The 22057-nt window shown below is 42.1% G+C and overlaps 4 protein-coding genes across 4 annotated transcripts; 3 read left to right on the top strand and 1 right to left on the bottom strand.

Moving 5' to 3' along the window:
- Positions 1 to 4253: 4253 nt before the first annotated feature.
- Positions 4254 to 5719, top strand: LOC6032476. The gene has a single exon (XM_001843017.2). It carries the CDS (start codon positions 4288 to 4290, stop codon positions 5638 to 5640), a length of 1353 nt encoding a protein of 450 aa, XP_001843069.1. The 5' UTR covers positions 4254 to 4287; the 3' UTR covers positions 5641 to 5719.
- Positions 5720 to 6642: 923 nt separating this feature from the next.
- Positions 6643 to 8255, top strand: LOC6032475. Its single transcript, XM_001843016.2, has 2 exons — positions 6643 to 6749; positions 6824 to 8255. The coding sequence occupies exon 2, from the start codon at positions 6828 to 6830 to the stop codon at positions 8193 to 8195; it is 1368 nt and encodes a 455-aa protein (XP_001843068.1). The 5' UTR covers positions 6643 to 6749; positions 6824 to 6827; the 3' UTR covers positions 8196 to 8255.
- A 3990-nt stretch (positions 8256 to 12245) lies between these two features.
- Positions 12246 to 12677, bottom strand: LOC6032474 (kelch repeat and BTB domain-containing protein 8). Its single transcript, XM_038250744.1, has 2 exons — positions 12571 to 12677; positions 12246 to 12514 (listed from the first exon to the last, which is right to left on the bottom strand). Exon 2 carries the CDS (start codon positions 12507 to 12509, stop codon positions 12246 to 12248), a length of 264 nt encoding a protein of 87 aa, XP_038106672.1. The 5' UTR covers positions 12510 to 12514; positions 12571 to 12677.
- Positions 12678 to 15460: 2783 nt separating this feature from the next.
- Positions 15461 to 19794, top strand: LOC6032472 (trichohyalin). Its single transcript, XM_001843013.2, is given in 9 exon segments — positions 15461 to 15753; positions 15853 to 16271; positions 17449 to 17582; positions 17645 to 17697; positions 17753 to 17929; positions 18521 to 18683; positions 18744 to 19172; positions 19227 to 19313; positions 19372 to 19794. Coding segments are annotated over 9 exon segments (2118 nt in total). The 3' UTR covers positions 19735 to 19794.
- The last annotated feature ends 2263 nt before the right edge of the window (positions 19795 to 22057 follow it).

Genomic DNA, 22057 nt, shown 5'->3' with positions numbered 1-22057 from the left:
TAAAATTTCAAGGGAGAGTTCTTTTACACTCAAACCCCGATGGTTTGACACCAACTGTTGTCAAACGAACGGGGTCACGTTTTAGTTTGACACACCTTTTACACGGAGTTAACACACACTACCAAACGTTTGTTTTGGTAGTGTGCGCACGGCGTGTTTTCTAGAACAAACTTTTCAGGAAAAAATAGTCATCGCTACTTTCAAATGTGTCTTATTGGAAATTTTCTCAGCTTTCCAATGCTTCTAAGAGCGAAATGTTTCATCGGGAAATTTCTGCGATATCTCTATTTTAAGTTTTTCGGTTTTAAATTTCTATATTAATTATTAGAAACTTTATACTAACAGTTCAGAAAACTTATCAAATGATGTGTTTCATTTGTCATTTACTCATCAAAATGTGGTTGCAAACCGCTAAACATTTTGAAAATATTGTTTTGTCTGAGTTTTTGAATATATGGGATTTATTCAGAAATTTAAATGATAAAACAGTGTAAAAACATATTTTTTACCAAGAATTATTAGATTATTACATATTTTTGGTGTACAAATATCACGTGTCTGCTCGAATTTAGCTTGTTCAACCGAAACTTTGGCAGGTTTGTGATTGTGAATGGTATTATTGAATTTTAATGAATAAATTTGATATTTTCTTAAACAAACATTAACCAGGAACATAAATAAAAATATGATTTAAAATCGAAAATGTACTACATATTACTGTTGCAAGCTTCAAAAGTCATATTTTCATGAGTTTAAAATAAATATAAAATTTTATATAATGTTTTCTTTTGAAAATGCACTTAAAAAGTAGCAATTCAGAATGCTAAAAACGCCGTCACAAACTATTTTTGGTTCGAACAATATTCTTTATCATTTCAACAAAAAAATTCAAACGGAAACTTCCTTTCCAAACTATTTGAACAAAAATCAGGAAATAAAACATTTTTTAAAAGATGAGATTGAAGATGAGAGTCTTATAAACTTCTAAAATATTGCTAATTCCTTGATTATTTAATACAAAAAAACTAAAACAATCATTTTATACAAATGAAAAGTATTGCTCCTAAAGCGTGCAACAGTAGTTTGCAGTTCAATTTCGAGTATTAAACATTAACATGTTTTGTATCCATGCAACTGGTTAATGTTTGATTGAGGAAATATGATGAATTAATATAAAAATCATGAAAAACCTCATCAATCTCAAACCTGAAAAAAATCGATTGTATCAGCTAATTCCAAGCTGGATCAGAGCAGACCGGTGTTATTTGTATACAACAATTATGTAATAATCTAGTTATTCTCGTAAAAATAATATTTTAATGCGGTTTTATGATTTTAATTTCTGAATAAATCCCACATATTCATAGAATCGGTAAAAACTTCATTTTCAAAATGTTAAGCGGTTTGCAACCTTCTACAAAGTTGTTTCTTGTCTTATTTTGCACATTTTGATGAGTAAATGACACATGGAACACATCATTTGACAAGTTTCCTGGACTGTTATTCAAAAGTTTCCAATAAATGATTAAGGATTTTAAAACAAAAAACTTAAAATATAGATATCTCCGAAATTTCCCGATGAAACATTTCGCTCTTAGAAGCATTGGAAAGCTGAAATAATTTCCTGTAAGACACATTTGAAAGTAGCGATGACTATTTTTTCTCCTTAAGGTTGCCCAGAAAACACGCCGTGTGCGTGAGCGGCGTGTAAAAAGTGACACTTCTCTACTTTTAGTTTGACTTTGACCAACCAAAGGGGTACAAACTAAAAAAGTGTCAAACGAAAAAGTGATCAACAACCGGAAAAAGTGTTTTAAAATGCATTATACACCTCTCCAGTTGTTTTGCCATCATTAGTTTCCAAAATATCTAAGTACATATTGACGAAAATTTTATTTTTTGCGAAAAATATTTTTTTTTGCGGTGCTGTACATTGGAATTTAATAAAAATGCAAAACATTCTGAAACAAGCCCAAACATGCTAAATATGATTATCAATGAAGAAAAATGCATTTTAAATTGTTTTCAGTTGATTAGACTTCTCTTTTCATGGAAATTTTGAAGTTTTTTGCCCCCTGATTTTTCAGACCAGTTTTGAAGGGGGGAAGGGGCGACATAAACTTTGAAAAATATTTGCAACGGCCTAAAGTGAAAAAAGTGATCAGAAATGGTTTTAAATCGTGTTTTTTTTATACTTGTACATAAAAGGACCCTGTTCTCCAACTCAAACTTGAGTTCGCAACTGCGGCCAACAGGTCCAAACGCGCTGGACACCAACCGCCCTTAACGCCCAGCAAAAGTGGCAGTGTTGCAAGCGCAAAACAAACGTTGTCAGTGTAGTGAATTAGTGTGGAGTCGTGTGTTTTGTTTGGGAATGAAAAGACGTGTGTTATTATTTGTGTCCGAAATAAAAGAAATTCGAAGGAAATCGGGCGAAAGTCACGACAGCCACCCACTCAGCGCGTTCCGTTTGAATTCCGTTTAGAATTCCGCTTGAGCGAAAAAAGTTCGATTCGAATTCTAAACAGTGTTCGTTTTAGATTCTAAAACGCATTCCGTTTCAAACGCAACAACCGGTTCCGTTTGAGTTTTCGCCGCAAATCGGTTCAAGCGGAATTCAAACGGAATCGAAACGGAATGGACGGGTTAGTTTTGACAGCTGCTTCTTCTTCTTATTTTTTGTTCCTGGTTTTCTGTTTAGCTTTGATTGAATATGTATTCAACCAGAAAAAAATTGCCTCAGTTTTTTTAAGGTTTAATTTTTTTTATTTAAAATAAAAACAATAAAAACAATGCCCAAACCCCATAAACCCCATAATTATATTTTATCTCATAAAAAGATTTTACAATTAAAGTAGTGACCAAAGTGATAACGATTTTTCTACCGTCTCGGGAACATTCCGGAGTCTCCACCCGGAATCTGTTCGTAGAACCGGGTCACAACCATCAGTTTGCATCATGCATCTGGTCATTTTCCGGCTTTGGATCCGCTGAGTTTTAGTTATCTAGCTGCCGGACTTCTGTTAACTGGCACTTTCGATCTGCAGCAGTTCCCCAGCGAAGGCCTGGTCATCGTGACGTTGCCATCAAACGACTGCGATGGTGGTCGTCGTACTGGGGCGTACTGGGGCCAGCTCGTCAACGAAGTCTGAAAGAATAAGTTGTCGTTAGGTTAGTTTAGGTTCCAATAATCCAGAGAGCAAAACAAAAAGATCCGGACGAGTTTTTACCTTCTAAGAAGCAGCAGCAACAATTCTACCCCAAAAAAGTCCGCGTCGCCTTTCTTTTTCCAGCTGAAGAAAAGAAAAGAAGCAACCACTCCAACAATATTGTACGGGTCGAGGTACGGCTGCTTCTTCTGCCTCCAGTGGGGGAGCCTTGGGGGGAGCTTGCGTTGAAGAATCTGCTACGGGTCGGGAAGAGGATTTTGGTTGAAGGACCACTGAAAAGGGAACCTGAAACAAAAAAAAAACAATTACACGATTGTCGTGAACGTGAACATTGCTCCGAAACGGTCACTGAGTCTTCTTGTAAACGTAAAAAATACAAATCTTACCATTTTTACGCAAAATTAACCCGGATTTCCGGATCCTTCACCGTCGTGAGTCGTCGCGTGGTTTTTGACACTTTGCACTCACACAACCATCCCAAAACCGTTTCGGCGAATCGCGGCGAAATGTCACCGAGGTTCCACCGCACACCAGTAGATGTCACCCTTGTGCAAAAATGGTTAAATGGAATCGAAACGGAGTCCAACCGGAGATTCCGTTTAGAAAAATTCGAAACAATTTTCTAAGCGGAATTCGAAGCGGAATGAACCCGTCAAGCGGAGAACGGTTTGATTGGGCAGTACCTATTTATTTGCATCGACCAATCTGTTACCCCTGACTCAAGGCGATTTCAAAAACACCCAAAAAGCAAAAACTGGAAATTTGGTTTATTGGACCTTTTAAGAAAAATCTCCAGATCTGTGTGAATTGAGTTAAAATAGTCATTTAAGGTGAGCGTGTATTATTTGTTTATTTTTTCGAAAAGTTTCTGTTTGTTGAAATTCTCATACAGAAAGGAAACTCTAAAGGTAACAAAATCTGCAATAAAATCTGGAGCAACATTTGAAAGGGGCGGTACGACATTGCTCTTACGGCCTTTCATTACACGCGTTTCAATGGGACCAAAGGCCGTAAGAGCAATGTCGTACCGCCCCTTTCAAATGTTGCTCCAGAAATGAATTGTTACAAACATATCCACAAAGTTCACAAAATAATAAAAAAATACTTCATCAGAAAAATGGCTCTGACTGTTGGAGGATTTTCAAAACACGTTAACAAGCTGTTCAACAATCCGGAGCTTTCCGATGTTGCGATCTTGTTGGACAACGATGAGGAGGACGACACTTTCGCGGAGACCAAGACGTTCCACGGCCACCGCGTGATTCTGGCCACCGTGTCGGACTACTTCCGCTCAATGCTGTACGGCTCGTTTGTGGAGGCGACCAAGAAGGAGATCCGCCTGCCGGGAGTTCCGTACTCGATTTTCCTCAAAATAATGGAGGTCGTTTATCTGGGCAAAACCGTCCCGTGTGCTAACAGGACGCTGGAAGAGGCCGTGGAGTTTTACTCTCTGGTCCAGATGCTGCTGATCAATACTGAGATGAAATTTTTCTTTGAATCATGGATGCAGGTTCAAATGGAGATGAATGAGTCTTGGAGGAAAGATCTTCTGAAGATTTTCGCCTTGACGTTCGAATGGGACATGTCGCGCCTGCGGAAAAAATGCTCCTCCGGATTCGGAGTAACCGCGAACGAGTACGTTGAAAATAGCTCGTTTGTGGACTTGCCATTGGGAGCTGTCCAAATGATTTTGGACACTTCCAACATTTGCTGCACTCGGGCCGAGCTGAAGCGAGCGATCCAAGCCTGGATCGAACACCACAAAGGAGAAATCTCCACCGATGTTGCTGCTGAGCTGAACAGGAAAGTTTACAAATTCGGGGCGCTTTGCTACGATTTCAAGGTGCTTTCAATTTGCCAGAAAAAGGACACACACAAGCTGGTGGATGTTCTATCGCTTGGAGAGTGCTCGGGACCGACGGAAGCTTTGCTCGTGACTTCACACGAGTATTTGTACAGATCTGAAATGATCATGCTCAAGTGCATCGGCTTGCGAGGAGTCAAGATCTGTTTGAGAGCGAACCCAAAGTTTGGCCCGCAGCACAGACGTATCAAATCGGAGCTTGAGCTGTGTTTTAAAATCAGTGTCAATTTCAACGACTACCAGCGCAATTTAACGGTTCGCTACGACTTCACCCAGCACGAGCAGCAGACGGTGACGATCTTTTTCCGAGAAATCGTTTGCTGTTCGGAAACCAATGTGATGTTCAACTTTAGCTGGGAAGGTTCTGGTGTGCAACCGTTGCTGCTAAATTATGGTCCTGCGAAATGTAACAAGAATATCGAAACCGACTCCACGTTGGTGACGCACATCATCTACGAGAACCAAGACTACGATACAGATGGCCGATGTCCGGAATGTCCCATTCCGGTTGATGATTACGACTCTTATACTTCGTCGCCCTATTACGGTGGCAACGGCAGTGAAATGGAAACTGACCTGTCCGAGAACGACAGCGCTGAAGATTAAACTTGTGCTTTTGAATTGACAAAAGTGTTCAACTTGTTTACGTAAACTGACTACGCAAAAATCTGAATAAAATGTTGAATTGAAACTGTATCTTTGTTTTGGTCTTGATCGAGGTCTTGTTTGATTTGGTAATGATCGCACACGGGATAAAGGCCTCTTCAACCCCATGTTCCGGATGCGCTTCCAGGATCGGGAACCTGAACGGGGTTCAGGCACTTCACTACCCGGTCGGGAAACGTCGATCCCCCTTCCTGAACAATAACGCCAACTCCTCTAAGACTCCCCTGATGAAGGCCGGCAACGTGACCATCCTGTTCTCTACACTGCTGTTGCGCGACGAAACAACCATCCGGAACCATCCAGACTGGGATCTTCGGAAATGACCGGTGGTGAGAATCGGTACAGCTTGGACTATGATGTTGGCCAACATTGAGCAGAAGCGTTAAATACAATAAAAAAAAGTGTTTTTTTTTAAGCATGCTGCTTTAAACTTTTGAAAATAAATATAAAAATTAATCTAATTTTTCTGAAATTTTCTCTGTAGTATTAAATGTAGTTTATTTTTGCCATAAAAGGTTTTTTTTTTTCAATTAAAAGTAAAAAACTTTTACCGATACAATGATTTTGTTCCATAAATGTATAGTAGCATCAAAAACTTTTCAACTTTTAAATTAAAAAGTTTGAACTTTCTACGAATATTCACCAACGCGAACTTTTAATCCAACGAACGATCTTTTTAAATTTAGAGTATTTTTTCTTTGTGTGATACGAATCTACAAAACATTTTTCTGCGTGTAAGCATTAACACTTTAATAGAACTTATTTTAGTGTAAACTGTAACTGAAAATCGCACTTTGCTGAGTTCGTTTTCGCACTTTTTCATACGATTTTTTAAGTTCGACTGCTATTACACAAAAAAGTGTAATCGCAGTCGAACTGAAAAAATCGTATGAAAAAGTGCGAAAACGAACTCAGCAAAGTGCGATTTTCAGTTACAATATAGGAATATTTAACGAAAATTGACTCAGTTTTAAGTAAGCGTGTATTTAGTATTTTATTTTAAAAGTGGTAAAGCTATTTTTTTCGGCAATTTGAACTAAAATTATCAGGTAAAATATAACTAAGATATAATTTTCATAAGCATATCCTCAACATTACTACAAAATTGATTATATTTCAACAGTAAAATGGCTTTAATTGGTGGAGGATTCACCCCAAACAAGTTGTTCGACAATCCGGAACTTTCCGACGTTGCGATCGTGCTGGACAACGATGAGGGTGGCGCCACTTCCACGGAGACCAAGACGTTTCATGGCCACCGCGTGATTCTGGCCACCATGTCAGACTACTTCCGATCGATGCTGTACGGATCGTTCGTGGAAGCGACCAAGAAGGAGATCCGCCTGCCGGGAGTTCCGTACTCTGCCTTTGTTAAAGTTATGCAGTTCGTGTACTATGGCTGGACTCGAATGGAAGGCGGAACTCTGGCCGAGGCTGTGGAGCATTACACACTGGTCCGGATGTTGCTGCTGGATTCAAAGATGAACTCTTCCTTCGAGCAGATGATGCTCAGACAAATCAATACGGTTGAGGCGTGGAAGAAAGACCTTGTGACGATCTTTGCCTTGGCATTCGAATGGGACATGCCCTCGCTGAAGAAGGCATGCATCTCAAAGATCAGCGAAACCGCGAACGAGTTCCTTGAAAACAGCTCGTTTCTTAAACTGCCTCTGGGAGCTGTCCAAATGATGTTGGACACTTCCCCCATCTACTGTACCCGTGCTGAGCTTAGACAAACGATCCAGGCCTGGATTGATCACCATAACGGAGAAATCGCTGCGGGCACTGCAGACGAATTGATTCAAAAAGTTTCTAAACTTAAGAAGTTCTGCTACAACTTCAAGCACTTTTCACTCTACCCGAAGAAAGACCAAGACAAACCTGAGGAACCGGAGCAGCCGCTTGCGGAATGCTCAAAGCCCATGGAAGCTCTCCAAGCGTATTCGTACAAATCTAAAATGAAAATTCTCAAATGCTTCACGTTGAAAGGGATCAAGATTTGCCTTAAAGCGAACCCGCAATTGGGACCGCAGCACGGACGGATCAAATCGGAACTCGAGTTGTGTCTCAACATAAGTTCCACCATAAGCCCTGTTTTCTCCGAATACAAGTATTCCAACTCCAAACAGCGCAACCTAACCGTTCGCTACGACCTGACCCAACAGGAGCAGCAATCAGTGACGATCTTTGTCCCGGAAATAAAATGCTGCAAAGATGCTCAAGTGATTTTCAGCTTTAGTTGGCAAGGTTCCGGGGTGCAACCACTGTTGCACAAATACGGTCCTGCAAGAAGCAACAAAAAGCTCAAGGCGGATTCCTCGTACGTGACTCACATCATCTACCGGAACGAGGACGAGTACGACTCGGATGGCCGCTGCCAGTCGTGCCCCGGATTGTACGAGAGCGACCAATACTCATCGTCGAGCTTTTTCGAAAGCAGTGACGAAGAAATGGAGCCTGATCGGTCTTCCGAGAACGCCAGTAATGAAGATTAGGCATTTGCTTATTCTGTGGACGGGCACAAATGTGTGAATAAAGATTGCTTTAAACATGTTTAATGCTTCTGCTGATCATATTCTTTTTCCTGCAATAAAACCTAAAATTGACATGAAAATCCCGATTTTATCGTTTTGAGCGAGTCCACGAGCAAAGCATACCCATCTCTCACCGACCTCACCAATGTGCCTGAAATTTCCAGGGATTGTTTGTACATATCAAACTACTGCCCACCATTGAAAAAACGGCTAATATCCACTTTTGGCAAAAACGAGATATTAGTACCAGGTGGTAGAGGATGTTCCAACGCATCTTCTAGAACTTGAATTTAACTGAAATAGTGTTTAGACTTGGCTGCCGATGCGAAAAACCAAACGGCTAATATGCCACTCTTATGGGAAGTTGCCTTGACAGAGATTTTGTGTCAAACACTAAAACGCGTTTTTCTCGGAATACTTGATTTGGCATAATAGCCAAATTTTCAATTATGGGCAGACTAGCATCTGGTCAAAATATGAGCACTCGAGGTCAACGGGGAGTGGGCAAACCGGGACACAAAGTTTGAAGGTTAAAAAACTTCAAAAATATTAAAGGGCTGTAACTTGGGCAAACCATAACTAAATTTCAAAATGCATCTGAAAGGGCTTTAAAAATCCAACAAAATACGGGGAGAAGCAACTGCTCAATTTTCAAACTCAAAAAAAAAAGTGTTGATATCAACTCGATTCAACCTGGAGCTTGCAGGCGACATCTGGGACTACCATCTGAGACTGATAACGCTTTAGGTAAAGTTAAACTACTATACATACAATAGACACTTTTTCTTTAAGTGAATTTTTTGGTTGTATATTTTTGCTCTGGGCCCCTAAGATCAAATTTTCCGGTGATAATTTTGTCATATTCGTGTTCCTGAGACAATTTCACAATAAAAACATGCATAAAAATGTTTATTTTCATCCATTTCAACCCTTAAAAAAATAGACAACCCGTTTGACAGCTCGACGTGGAGGACGCGGTTTTCTCCTGTTATTGTTGCGCGCAAAGTGCATTTTTCACGCAGTAATCCAGACTTTTCAAATTCCGACCTGGCATCCCAACAATAATAACCACCAACCTCAAGAAGCTGAGTGAAATCAAGCTCTTGAAAGCATTTCACATCCGGTGGGAGGCCTACCGGAACAAGCGGTCGAACGTGACTCAGTGCAGGAACCAGGAACTGTCACCTCAAGGGGAGGTGCAACAACTGTGGGGGTCCCCACAAGACGGACGAGTGCGAAATCTAGGAAAGCCCAGCCGAAGCGGTGTGCCAACTGCTGTGGAGCCCACGAAGCCACGGACCGCAGCTGCCCTAAGCGTGCGGACTTCATCCGGAGGCGCCAGCAGGCGTCGAAACAGAAACCACCGGCAAGGAAGGCAGAGAAGCAGAGTCCAACAGTTCCGGCGTTCTCTCCGCTGCCGGGCGCAGTCCCGGACGGAAAATCGAAGGATCGCCCTCGACCCGCAGGAAGCAGCAAAGAAAGCAGTGGCTCCCGAGACGGTGGAGCCACGGAGGAGGAAGCTGGGGAGGTGCTCTACAGCTCGGCTGAGCTGTGGGGCATTGTCGCCGAGTACATCGCCAGGTTCAAGACCTGCAAGACCCGCTTGGACCAAGTAACCCTTGTCAGCTACATGATCTCCAAGTATGGAGTTTAAGGCGAGGTTTAAGGAGTTTTTTTTTATATATATTAGTTGTAACCGATCCTTGGTCGAGTCCTCGGTCCTAACCTGATCACAGCACCTGACAGGACCTAATAAAAATAAGTTAAGAACAAAAAAATCCTTTAAATTTTTTTTTTTTTTTTTTTTTGGGAGGGTGATCCAGCCGCACATCGTTGATGTCGAAACCTCTAAACTGGGCCCTCGTCCTGTCACGTCCGTCAGTAGTCTTGTCGTACATTACAACTAGAATCAGATCTGCCAATGAATTAGTACACTTCGACCAAATAAACACTGACGCTGTATGGATCTGACTCTAGAATAAATGCACAGTTGTGTGTTATTCATAAGTCCACAATGTTCAATTATTCATATAAGTCCAAATATTCATTTGCGAATAACTACCTAACTTGAATTGAATACAAGATTTAAAGCAACCTATCCGAAAGCTACTCTTATCTTAAATCCCCGACATTTTAATTATTAACCAAAAAAAACCTTTCTTTTAAAACCTGTCTGGCTTCTTTAAAAAAACAAAAAAATAACAGTTGATATTTTACAAGTCGTGAATTGAAAAAGAGACGACCATTTGATCGTCAGAATTCCAATAGATCCTCGATTCGCAACAATGGTCGATACAATCATAATCCGACAGTCGTTAGTTCAACAGATCAACGAATTTAGTCCGATATCATTTCACTATTGATTGATCGAGACTCTATGGAAATTTTGACAAATCAGAATGGTTTTTATGCAACTTGAATGAAAATCACCGATTCTGATAGAATTACTAAATTCACTATTACTAATTTTGTCCCTAAATAACTAAATGCAAAGTATAAACAGTTGATATTTGTAGTTAAAATCCTAAATTCTACAAAAACTAATTTTTAAAAACCTGTATCCTAACCTAACACCCACATTAAGATAGGGAAAAATCACATATGTAGCGGTTCATTGTACAAATGTGATATTTCCACTATCAGAGAACCTCCTTGTCTCGATGACAGCTTACCGGCCATCGATTAAGCCCTGAGACTACGCCAAAGTGGGTTCTCGCAGCATGAAGTGGTGTCCATGTGTAAAAATGGAAGCTTCAGCAATATACTGAACACTTCGATTTTAATTCCACATCGAATCAAATCATACTCTTTGCCAAACAAGCATCAAACCTATGACACTCATTATGACAAAGCCCAGGGAAAAAAAATCCTTTAAAAAAAAAATCCTTTAAAAAATTAAAGTTAAAAAAATCTCCGATTCACATTTATTGAAACTCAAGTTCGCTTCTAAGGATACTAGATGACATCAGAAAAAGCAGCTTTTTCGAGAGCTTCTTAATTTTTTTTAACTTAAATTTTTTAAAGGGTTAAAAATGCATGAATGGTTTAAACACTTTTATTCGGATGCTTGCGTAGTCAGTTACGTAAATAAAAGTTGAAAAAGTTTCATCTTCAGCACTGTCGTTCTCAGACCACCATCATTGCAGTCGAACTCGTCGAACTAGGATGACGAAGAATACCAGTCGTAAACATACGGAACCGGACACTCCGGACAGCGGTTATTGCAGTCGTAGACTTGGTCCTCGTAGATAATGTGCGTCACGTACGTGGAGTCTGCCTCGATCGTTTTGTTATTTTTAGCAGCAACGTAATTCTGTAAAACGGGTTGCACTCCGGTGCCCTTCCATCGCAACCAGAAACCAACGTTGGTGTCTTTACAGCAAGCCATTTTCGGGAAAAAGATCGTCACCGATTGCTGTTCGTGCTGGGTCAAGTCGTAGCGAACGGTTAGGTTGCGCCGATGGAGGCGGCCGTAGCCTTCAACTATAAACTGCAACTCAAATTCCGATTTGATTCGTCCGTGCTCGGGACCAAACTTCTGGTTTGCTCTTAAGCAGATCTTGGCCCCTCGCAAGCAGATGCACTTGAGGACCTTCGTTTGAGATATGTACGAATACTCATGGGGTTCCGCAAGAAGTGCTTCCATTGATTCCGCGCACCCTCCAAGCGGCTGAACGTCCTCCGGCTTTTGCATGGCCTTCGTTCGAGAAATTGAAAGGATCTTGAAATCATAGCAAAGTCTCCCAAATCTGTAAACTTTCCTGTTCAGCTCAGCAGCGACATCGGCGGAGATTTCTCCTTTGTGGTGTTCGATCCAGGCTTGGATCGCTCGTTTCAGCTCAGCCCGAGTGCAGCAAATGTTGGAAGTGTCCAAAATCATTTGGACAGCTCTCAAAGGCAAGTCCACAAACGTGCTATTTTCGAGGTGCTCGTTCGCTGTTTCGTTGAATTTAGAGCCGCATTCGTCCTTGAGCGAAGGCAAGTCCCATTCAAATGCCAAGGCAAAGATCTTCAAAAGATCCCTTTTCCAACGGAGTACGGAACTCCCGGCAGGCGGATCTCCTTCTTGGTCGCCTCCACAAACGAGCCGTACAGCATCGACCGGAAGTAGTCCGACACGGTGGCCAGAATCACGCGGTGGCCATGGAACGTCTTGGTCTCCGCGGATGTGCCGTCCCCCTCATCGTTGTCCAGCACGATCGCAACGTCGGAAAGTTCCGGATCGTTGAACAGCGTGTTTAAGTATTTTGAAAATCCTTTTCCGACTAGAGCCATGTGTCCTTGAAGTAACAAAATAATTATTGTGGAAATGAAGATTTCGGCATTCCATTCTTACCTGATTTTTCGACGGATTAAGTTAAAGAATTATGAATTTTGTTTATTTTCGATTTTCAAAATATAATTCTGCAGCAGTTAAAACCTGTTAAAACCAACAACACGGTGCACTGTAACGGACAACAAATTTAACAAAGTATATTTTTTGATAAGCGTGTGTTGTTTAAGAATGTTAAAGTAAATTTAATACACGCTCATATGAAAGTATTCCGATTTAGCACCTAAATGAGACTCAACATTTAAGAAAATAAGGTTTGACGTGCGACGAAAAGCACTGTGAGATGGATTCTGCACGCCAAACGCCAAAATATGCGCGCCAAAATTAGGTTTTACGCCGTGACGGTGAGCCTCGTGGCGCGGTGGTTAGCGGCTGCCGATCCGGCCGATCCCTAAGTAAAAGAGGTTTTGGGTGACTCGCCGCACATAACCATCGGACGCCTAGAAACGATCAGAAACTTGCAACAGAGCCCACAAAAGACCCGGGGGTCGTTAAAGTGGATTGCTTTCCTTTTTTGCCTTGACGTCATTTGACAGCTCTCGTGCACTGTCTCTGGTCTTGTCCTGGTCAAGTCCTTGTAAACAGTGCACTCCTTCTAACCCAACCCTCTGGCACCACTGTAAATGGCAAGAACGTTTGACAGTCACCAAAACCTCGAAGAGCCCACGTAGTAGTATTAGTGAAGAGCCCACGTTGTTTATCGTGGGCTCTTCACTAATACTGCTGCGTGGGCTCTGTGAGTGTAGCAGTATTGGTGTTGTCTGTTTGTTTACACCAAATCTTCAAGAAACATCACTTTTTGTGTGTGCAAAACTGTTACGAAAAAAGGAGAGAACTGTTACTTCCATTTGACCGGGAAGATTTGCCGGGTAGTACTGGACCGGGGACTGGCCAAGTCCTGCTGTAGATCCTTCTGAACAACTCGCTGCAATCTCCGGCAGGGATTAACCGACCAAGTGCAGAAACATCCGTGATTCCGGTGATTGTGGCGGAGCTGGTCTTTCCGAGCATCCTTCGATAACCTTCTCCGAGGACTGGCCCACTCCCGCTGTCGACTCGCACAGGGAATCGAAGGAATCGCGTGCTTGTGTAGAATCCAACCTATTGTGGAACCACAAGAAGTTCATCGCGAAGTGGTTCAAACAAATCTGAACTTGCAAAACCATCCCCATCGCCACTTCGCGGGGCATTTATCCATAGTCTCTGGCGGGAACTTGTGTTTGGAAATCCGTCCCGTTTCGTTATTTTTTCATGGAAATCATTTCAACATTTTGTTGTACCACCCTGGACTAGCAACCCAGCAACCTAGCGAAACCAATCGTAGCAAACATCGTTCGCTAGCTTCACACTTTTCACCATTCAGTCGTTGGCAACCAAACAGTCAAGCAGCAAATAAAGTTTTGTCTCCACATTTGGTACAACGCTGTTTCCTTCCGGTTCACATCCGGACGTAACACATTTAAAAATGCCTTTTTTTACCACGCGGTTTGTTTATTTTCAAATTTTGACAGCAAATGCGTTCTTCATCTTCTTTGTTGTCTTCATGTTCGCGTCGAACATTTAGGTTTCATAAACATGGCCGTCGTGACAGAGGGCTGTTCTAACCTCGAAATCGAGTGGGCGTAAAACCTAATTAAATAAAAAAAATTATCTGCATCAGCGTTTTGAAATTAGGTTTTACAGCGTGACGTCACGAGCGCACACGCACACACCATTTTGCTGAGAGACACGTGCAGCCAAGCTGTCAAATTTCTAACCTAAAAATTGAGTCGGCGTAAAACCTAATACAGTAGTTGTTCGGTAACTGGGCTGAGAACGTAGCCCAATCACCGAAAGCTGCTCGCTAACTGGGCTGAACAAAAAAAAAACGAGGAGACTACCGATGCACAGACACAGCTTGGCTGCACTGTTTACATTTTTTGAACGTGTGTCTCAGTAAAAATGTGTGTGCGTGTGCGTTCGTGACGTCACGCTGTAAAACCTAATTCAGGTGCGCAAACAAGCTTCAGATGCTTGTTCTCAAGCTCTGTGCGGACAATCCAGTTTTTTAAGCGAAGATGGCGTTCGAATGGTGAACATCCGCAATGTCAAAATCACGCAGTAGCACCAACATTAGAAAAAAAATGTGGTTGTCATGCCATGGCACACTTTTTTTTCGAAATATTGGTATCACTGCGTGATTTTGACATTTCGGACGTTCACCATTCGAACGCCATCTTCGTTAACCTGGATACCGTCTTTTCGTGTTTCGGATTCTAGGATCTGATAAACTTGTAGGATATATGGTTATGTCTTGGTTTAAATTTTAACCTTCTGATTTGTACTTCTGAAAAGGTTTTCTGATGTTCCTAGAAACCTAGCTGCCTTTCTTGTCGATAATGTTTTCTTGAATTTCGCGTTTCTTACAGGAAATGTAATAAAATTAATCTTTCTTTAAATTATCCGACACCACTTGGGAATTTGTTGATTTTCGTGATTGTTGCGTCACAGGATGCGCGAGTAAGTTTTTTCTAATAGCTATCTAAGCCCGATCTCACGCACACTAGCTTACCATTTGTTTTTGCTGGCGGGTACAAATTTTAACCTAAAAACCCTTCGTGTACAAACACGCAATACATGCGCACGTAGATAACTCTATTGAAACCACTTCGGTTAATTCAACTTCAACTAAATCTGACATCGTCGGCTACAGCAGAGCATGAAATTTTCTGGTTTAATGTGTTTTGTTCGTTTTGTTGAAACAAACGTCCAATTTTAAATTTTTAAGTAGTGCAGTGTCGGCGTGCAGCACCAACTGAGGAACGATTTACCCCGAAAAAAGGTCCGAAAATTTGAGGTAAATGTAAATGATTCGAAAAGTTTCGATAGTTAAATACAACAACTTCCAGCAATAATGATCAACGGCTACCGCGGATTCGCCGAGTACGCGAAAGATCTTTTCAACGAGCCGGCCCTCGCGGACGTGGTCATCCTGCTGGACAATGATCATCAAGACCAGGAGAACGGTACGGAAAGCACCCGGACGTTCCACGGCCACCGCGTGGTGCTTGCCACCATGTCGAACCACTTCCAAACCCTGCTCGGGGAGACCGAAAAGCGCGAGATTCATCTGAAGGACGTTCCGTACTCGACGTTCGAGCTCTGCGTGCGGTTCGTGTACTGCGGCTGGGACGATCGGCTGGCAAAGTTAGTAGTTGGGAGAGCGAAATCTGGTGGATTATCAAGTTTGCGATCGAGATGAACGTGGATCAGATGATCAAATTGAGCATCGAGCACTTTTCCCAGTTGTGGCCTGAAGATGGACGGATTTCTTGAGGCGTCGCTTGCGACGGTTCAAAAGATAATCGCCGTAAAAGTTATGAGCTGCTCGAAGGGTGAACTTCACGAAGTGATGACCCGCTGGGTCACAGCCAACAAGAACGGACTTTGCACCAAGAAACTCAAAGCTGCAGCCAGCATACCCGCAGCGAAATCTCCGCAAGAATCGCTCGATACGTCACGCGAATGCTCGTTCTCGTCGGAAATGGTTTTCCACCTATGTCTGAACCTTTTCGGCGTTACTCTGGCGTTCAAGAGTATCGAAAAAGTTAGATCCGAGCTGATCGTCAGCCGAAAGGTTCGCATCGATTGCGACTTTACACTGCCGCCGCAGCAGGTCGGCAACACGCTCATTCGAAACATTTTCTTTCTTCAAGCCGATCAAGGTCTGTCGCAGCAATACTCTGAACGTCACCGTAAAGTGGACCGCTTCCGGCGGCGGAGTGCAGCCAACGGTGTACCTTTTTGGTACTGCCAATAAGGACTACGTTTACGTGCGGTCGTCTCATTGTACGTATTTCACGCTCATCTTTTATCGCAACTAGATCCCGGCGTGCTCCCGCTGCCAGGAGGATTCCGAGTGTTCCGACTCCAGCTGGTAATGTGGTCTTAGTTTAGCTAAGTGATTAAGGGTAAATACTTCTCTGAAGGTAATTTTTACTATGCGAAGTACGATTTGAATTGATCTTGTTAGTTATAATACTTGTTTCTTGGACAATAAAATGTACCGATGAATACATTCTTTAAAATCTGATCGTAAAATAAAAAAATAAAACCTTACCATTTAATACTTATTTTAATTTTTCTTCTTTTTTGTGTAACAAAGCTAATAACATGATTATCCGTCGAACAATGCGGTAATGCGATTTAGGGCCGGTATGCTCTTCAAAAGAAAGGGTGTCAAGAAACAACTTCACGAACGGCAGAACAAAAGAGAGGGAACGTTTTCTTGGGGCTTTTCTTCACCCTCTCTGGCTTGCTTTCGCTACCGCTGCTCTCCATTTGATTTTTTCTTGACCGGTTTCTTCTGAAGTGCATACCTAACATTAAGATGAAACGAGGAAGAAATGGCTACCCCTGGAATCAAATATTGACCCATAACAAGGCTAAATTCCAAATTTGAGCTCATTTTGATCACGGGATCCCCTCCCTCTAATCACTTGAAGTTTGTATGGGAAAAATCGTCAAAAGGTATGGAGAAAAGCAACTGTTTCTGTTTTTTACCTGTGAAAATTAAATTTTGAAAAACTTTCCCGAAGACACCTTATTTTAAGGATGTTTTTGCTAAAAAGATATTTTCTTCCGAGAATGACCATTTTTGCGCGGCCAGCTCTCTTTTGTCCGTGGTTGTATGTAGTAAATATTAAAAACGTGGTGAACTAATATTAAACACCCAAAACAACAACACCACGTGGTCTTCTTCGATCTGGGCGCCGAATATGTTATGGCAACCTAGATGGGTGGCGGTTAGTTACCGCGTCGCGACGCCGCGTGCTCATTGTGTGCTAAATTCCGAAACCGGAAACGTAGCAACCGTTGCAAACAGTTTACAACGTTTTTGAGTTGTTTACTTCGCCTGCCCAGCGCTGCCTTGCTGTGAGATCAGAGAAAACGAAATTTGCCGATTGGAGTTTAAACATTAGAAAATGGATTTTTTCTTCCCGGAAATTAACATCAAACAGGAAGTGCAAAAATTGGTAAAAACTTTCTAGTTGTGAACTGATAGCTTGCGTTAAAAAGGTGATGTTTTGAATTTCAGATGCGAAATGCCGACTTGGCCTACGAGCAACAGCAGGAGGAAGAGCGGAAAAGGCAAATTATTTAAAATAAATTAAAGTAATCAGACTAAACATGCAAACAATTACAGACTTGAGCAGCAACTGCAAGAAGAATCGGAGCGGGAGGAGAAAGCGATGCTGGAGAAGCTCCAGCAGCAGCAAATGGAGCGTCTCAGGGCGAAGGAAAACGCTCTGATTGCGTTGAAACAGGACAAGGAACGGCAACGGGAGGAGTTTTTGAAGGCTAAAACGATTCAGTTGAAAATGTGAGTTTTTGGAAATAATTTGCTACTTTTCCTTCAAAAACGATGAAAACATTTTTGATTAGTTTTGAATTGGGTTGAATATCAATAAATTAAGTAATGATATCGCATAGCAAGGTTGCCAGATTTTCAAACATATTTCAAAGGCTTCTTATAAATTCTATAATATTCTCTATCTAACGATAAAAACGATTTCTCATTGAAAAGTTTAAAAATGTTATTGAAGCAATGCAATACAATCCACATTAATGACCCCCGGGTCTTTTGTGGTCTCTGTTGCAAGTTTCTGCTCATTTCTAGGCGTCCGAAGGTTATGTGTGGTGAGTCACTCAAAACCTCTTTTACACTAATGGACCGACGTTTTACTTCCCCATCCGATAGAAGGTGTGATCAGGCAAATCTCGTCTCCAAAAATGCCACCGTCTGGGATTGAACCCAGGCCGTACTGGGGTGAGAGGCTACCACGATAACCACTGCGCCATCGGACCCGCAACGATATCTCAAAAAGTGTTGCCAGATCCCTTTTTTTACTACTTACCCAGTTTTAACTGGTAAAAGGCATAAACTTGACATACATTATTTGATTCTTTTTAGCAATAATTGCGACGAAATCCGAACGTACATTCAGCAGAAGCACCACGAGGAAGCGAAGCGCTGCCAACTGGCCCAAATTGAGGAGAAGATGAAGCTCAAACAGGCCCGCAAGGACGAAGAAAAAATGTGGAAGGAAATTCACCTCCGAAACTACACGAAAGAGGTTTGAGGATTTCGGAGCTTTAGATTTTGAAATTTAAACATTTGAGTCTTTTGTTACCAGCTGGAACGTGACACACTGGAACTCCGCGCCCGCAAGATCAGGGAGGAAAAAGCCTTGCTGGACATCAAGGAGCAAATCAAGGAGCGGGCCCTCAAAGCGGAACAGGAACGGATCGAACTGCAGGAGGTGCGCTGCAACTCGTTGCCGTTTCCCGACCATGACGGCAAGCTGATTCAGCTGAAAAAGACCGACCTGGCGGAGAAGCTGCGCCAGCAGATGGAAACGACCCGGATGCTGCAGAAGAAGCGCGACGAGCAGGAACGGGAAGTGGTGCGCACGCTTAACGAGGGCATGCAGCGGGAGTTGGAGCGCGAGAAGAAGGCGAGGGACGCCGAGCGGGAGACTCTGGCCAAACAAATCAATCAGTATTACCAGTACTCGAAGCACGTGGAGAAGCAGCGACTGATTGAGGAAGCCAAGATGGATAAGGTATGGGGAAGGGAGGTGGTTCTTTCTTTTTAACACAAATCCTGTCGATTTTAGCTGATTCGAGATGTTCGCCAGCAGTACGACCAAGCGGCGGTTGAAAGTTGCCAGATGGCGCTGCGCAAGCGATGGGGTTTGGCCGATGTAAGATTCCGGATTTAAAATAGTTCATAGCAAACCCCAACAAACTCTCTCTTTGAAGATCGTTTACGACGGTCAGCGCAAGCAAATCGCCGAAGCCGAGGACAGACGGCGGCGCGAACGTGAGCAGGAACTTCAGGAGGGCATTCGGGAGCGTGAAATCTACGAACAGCACCGGAAGGCAAGCTTCGAGGCCGACAATCGGACGCAGCTGGCGGTGAAGCAGTACCGGGACACGCTCAAGGAGCAGATCGTGTCGGCGGGTCTGGAGCGGGAGCGCAGCAAACGTCACGACCAGATGCTCACGAACAAGCTTGTGGAGGCCAACGCCCAAGAGTTGGACTTTGTGCAGACGTACGTGAAGGGATCGTTTGATAGTCATTTCAAGCAGCATCCGAACGCGTCGTTGCTGAAGAAGAAATGATGATTTTGTTTCATTGTGTTTCTTAAATAAATTAATATCGCGGTTAGCGATTTCTATTCAGAGCGTTGCACGAATCAGTCTTATTAGCTTCGCCGGAAAGCCGTGTTCTACCATAATCTTCCAAAGAATGCGGGAGAGTACTATGTACGCTGAGTTGAGGATTGCGATGCCTCGATAGTTGTCACAAACAACTCTTTGCCCTTTTTTGTAGACTGGTGTGATGAGCCCGTGTAGCCAGTCGGCCGGATGCGTAGAATGATTTGGTTCAGAATCTCGGTCATCCGCGTACTCCCGTGCGTGCAACGATCGGCCGGAAGCCCAGCCTTATCTACTTCTTCCAATGTGGGCGGGTCCACAGCTTTTTCATCGTCCTTAGCGTGCAACAGCTGCTGAAAGTGCTCCTTCTACCAAGCCACCACCGCAGTCTTGTCTGTCAACAGGTTACCTGCCGTGTAGTTGTACACCCAACACGTGATCGATTTTGGAGCACGATTCGCCATTCGGGTGGCGCCAAGTGTGCTGCCGAACGTTCCGGGCTGGGATGGGATAAACAAAGAGAAAAAAAGCTATTGTCAAACTAAACCACTTTCAACATGGCCGCTTCTGTCAACCTAAACCAGTCCTTTCTTATGAGGAGAAAATGAGAAGTATTGTAATTTGAATTGAAAAAATAAAAAAAATAAATCAATTTCACAAATAATTGTAAATTGCATGAATAGATTAATTAAAATATTTTCAATTGAAAGGCATTTATTTCTATCGTACACCAAATGTTGACTTATCAGCATTTTCATTTAAAAAAAAACAATACATTTCATGAACTGGCTATTCTTTTGCCCATTTAAAACTATTGTTTTTTTTTTGCGCGTTATATAGAAATGTAATCTAGATTGAACAATATTAAACCTGTGCTTCCTATGAAATTAAAATGTGGCGTGAAGAAACAACACCGTAGAACTGGATTAAAAAAGCAACAAAAATAATGGCCACAGTTTAGCCTATTTGATTTTTTCGCACTTTTTTATTTCAACACATTGCCCCAAATTGAAAAGATTATTGGGTCGCATCATCATCCTCTATGATGAATCCTGGCCATTACCCTTTCCCACTAACAAAATCCCAAGTAGAAGTAGTTTTCCGGCACACGTGGGGGTGTGGATATCGTATAGAACCCACCCTTTGTAGCAACCTGTGCTAACTAACATTCCCGTCCCAATCCCCTCGAGATCTACAAACTGACATGGCGGGCGCCGTTGGTGGCCAATGACTGTTACCTATTTGCTTCAGATCTAGTTTTAATGATCTTGATGTTTTATCTTTTCAACGCATTCATACATGCTGTTGATAAGGGAAACACCATTAGATCGTTTAAGCGTATGGTCAGTTGTATTGATAGGAGATTACGGTCCTGTTCAGCAACGGAGAAGGACAACCATGGGTGGTCTCTCATGCTCATGCTCATGCTCAACACATTGCCCCAAATTGAAAAACAAACTTTTTTGCTCTTTGAAGTGAATGAATTGGTACAAATTTGAATTTTTGCCAGCCATTTCTTTCGATTCTGACATCTTAGGGCGTGCGACCTATGGAATGTTAAATATCTTTAAAGTTGAGTAAAAATTGCCGTTGAATTCGACGTGCTCCTCTTTGGGGAACTGGGAAAGGTTTATTTACTTCCTTTGCGTAACGGGACAACGACAGGAGCAGATCTAAGAAAAATCTCCTCCCATTTAATGACTTGCAGGCTTTTAGGATTTTATTTAGATTGAAGTAAGAAAACGCATTTAAATCGTATTGCATTTTTCACATCCAAATGAAAGTAAAAAATCTTTCATATAAAAAACACAATAAAAATAGAAGAAGTGATCATTTTTTGACTCATCTTTGATTTGCCAACCATTTCAAGTAATTTGAATCAGGCAGCTCCTTATGAACAGATCCACCGTAAAACGATGGAACATAAACTGAGGATTCTCCACCCACGTCCAACCGCAAATTTTAACAGCCAAACTAGCAGCCAAATCAAAAAAATCTGCGAGGAAAAACTAAACAACATTTCAACCAAAGAAAAAGTCATCCGCATGCTTGAGCACTGAGTTGAAAAACATCATCAAGAAAATTTGAATTGTCAAGCTATCTGAATCACAGATTGCTTGATATTTGTTTTCGAACACGAATTTTCTTGCAAAAAAACAGAAGAAGAATACAAACGTAAACACTCAAAAAGAAGACTCTATCCAGCCGTCCCGTCCCAGGTTCCGGGATTTACTAACCTAATTAAACCTAGAGATTCTTTTCGAAGTGCCATGGTAAACTTCACAGC

This window comes from Culex quinquefasciatus, chromosome 2, assembly GCF_015732765.1.
Source record: "Culex quinquefasciatus strain JHB chromosome 2, VPISU_Cqui_1.0_pri_paternal, whole genome shotgun sequence".
In the NCBI taxonomy this organism is placed as follows: domain Eukaryota; kingdom Metazoa; phylum Arthropoda; class Insecta; order Diptera; family Culicidae; genus Culex; species Culex quinquefasciatus.
Note: the sequence above shows the minus strand (reverse complement) of the source record. Positions and strands in the feature narration are given on the sequence as shown.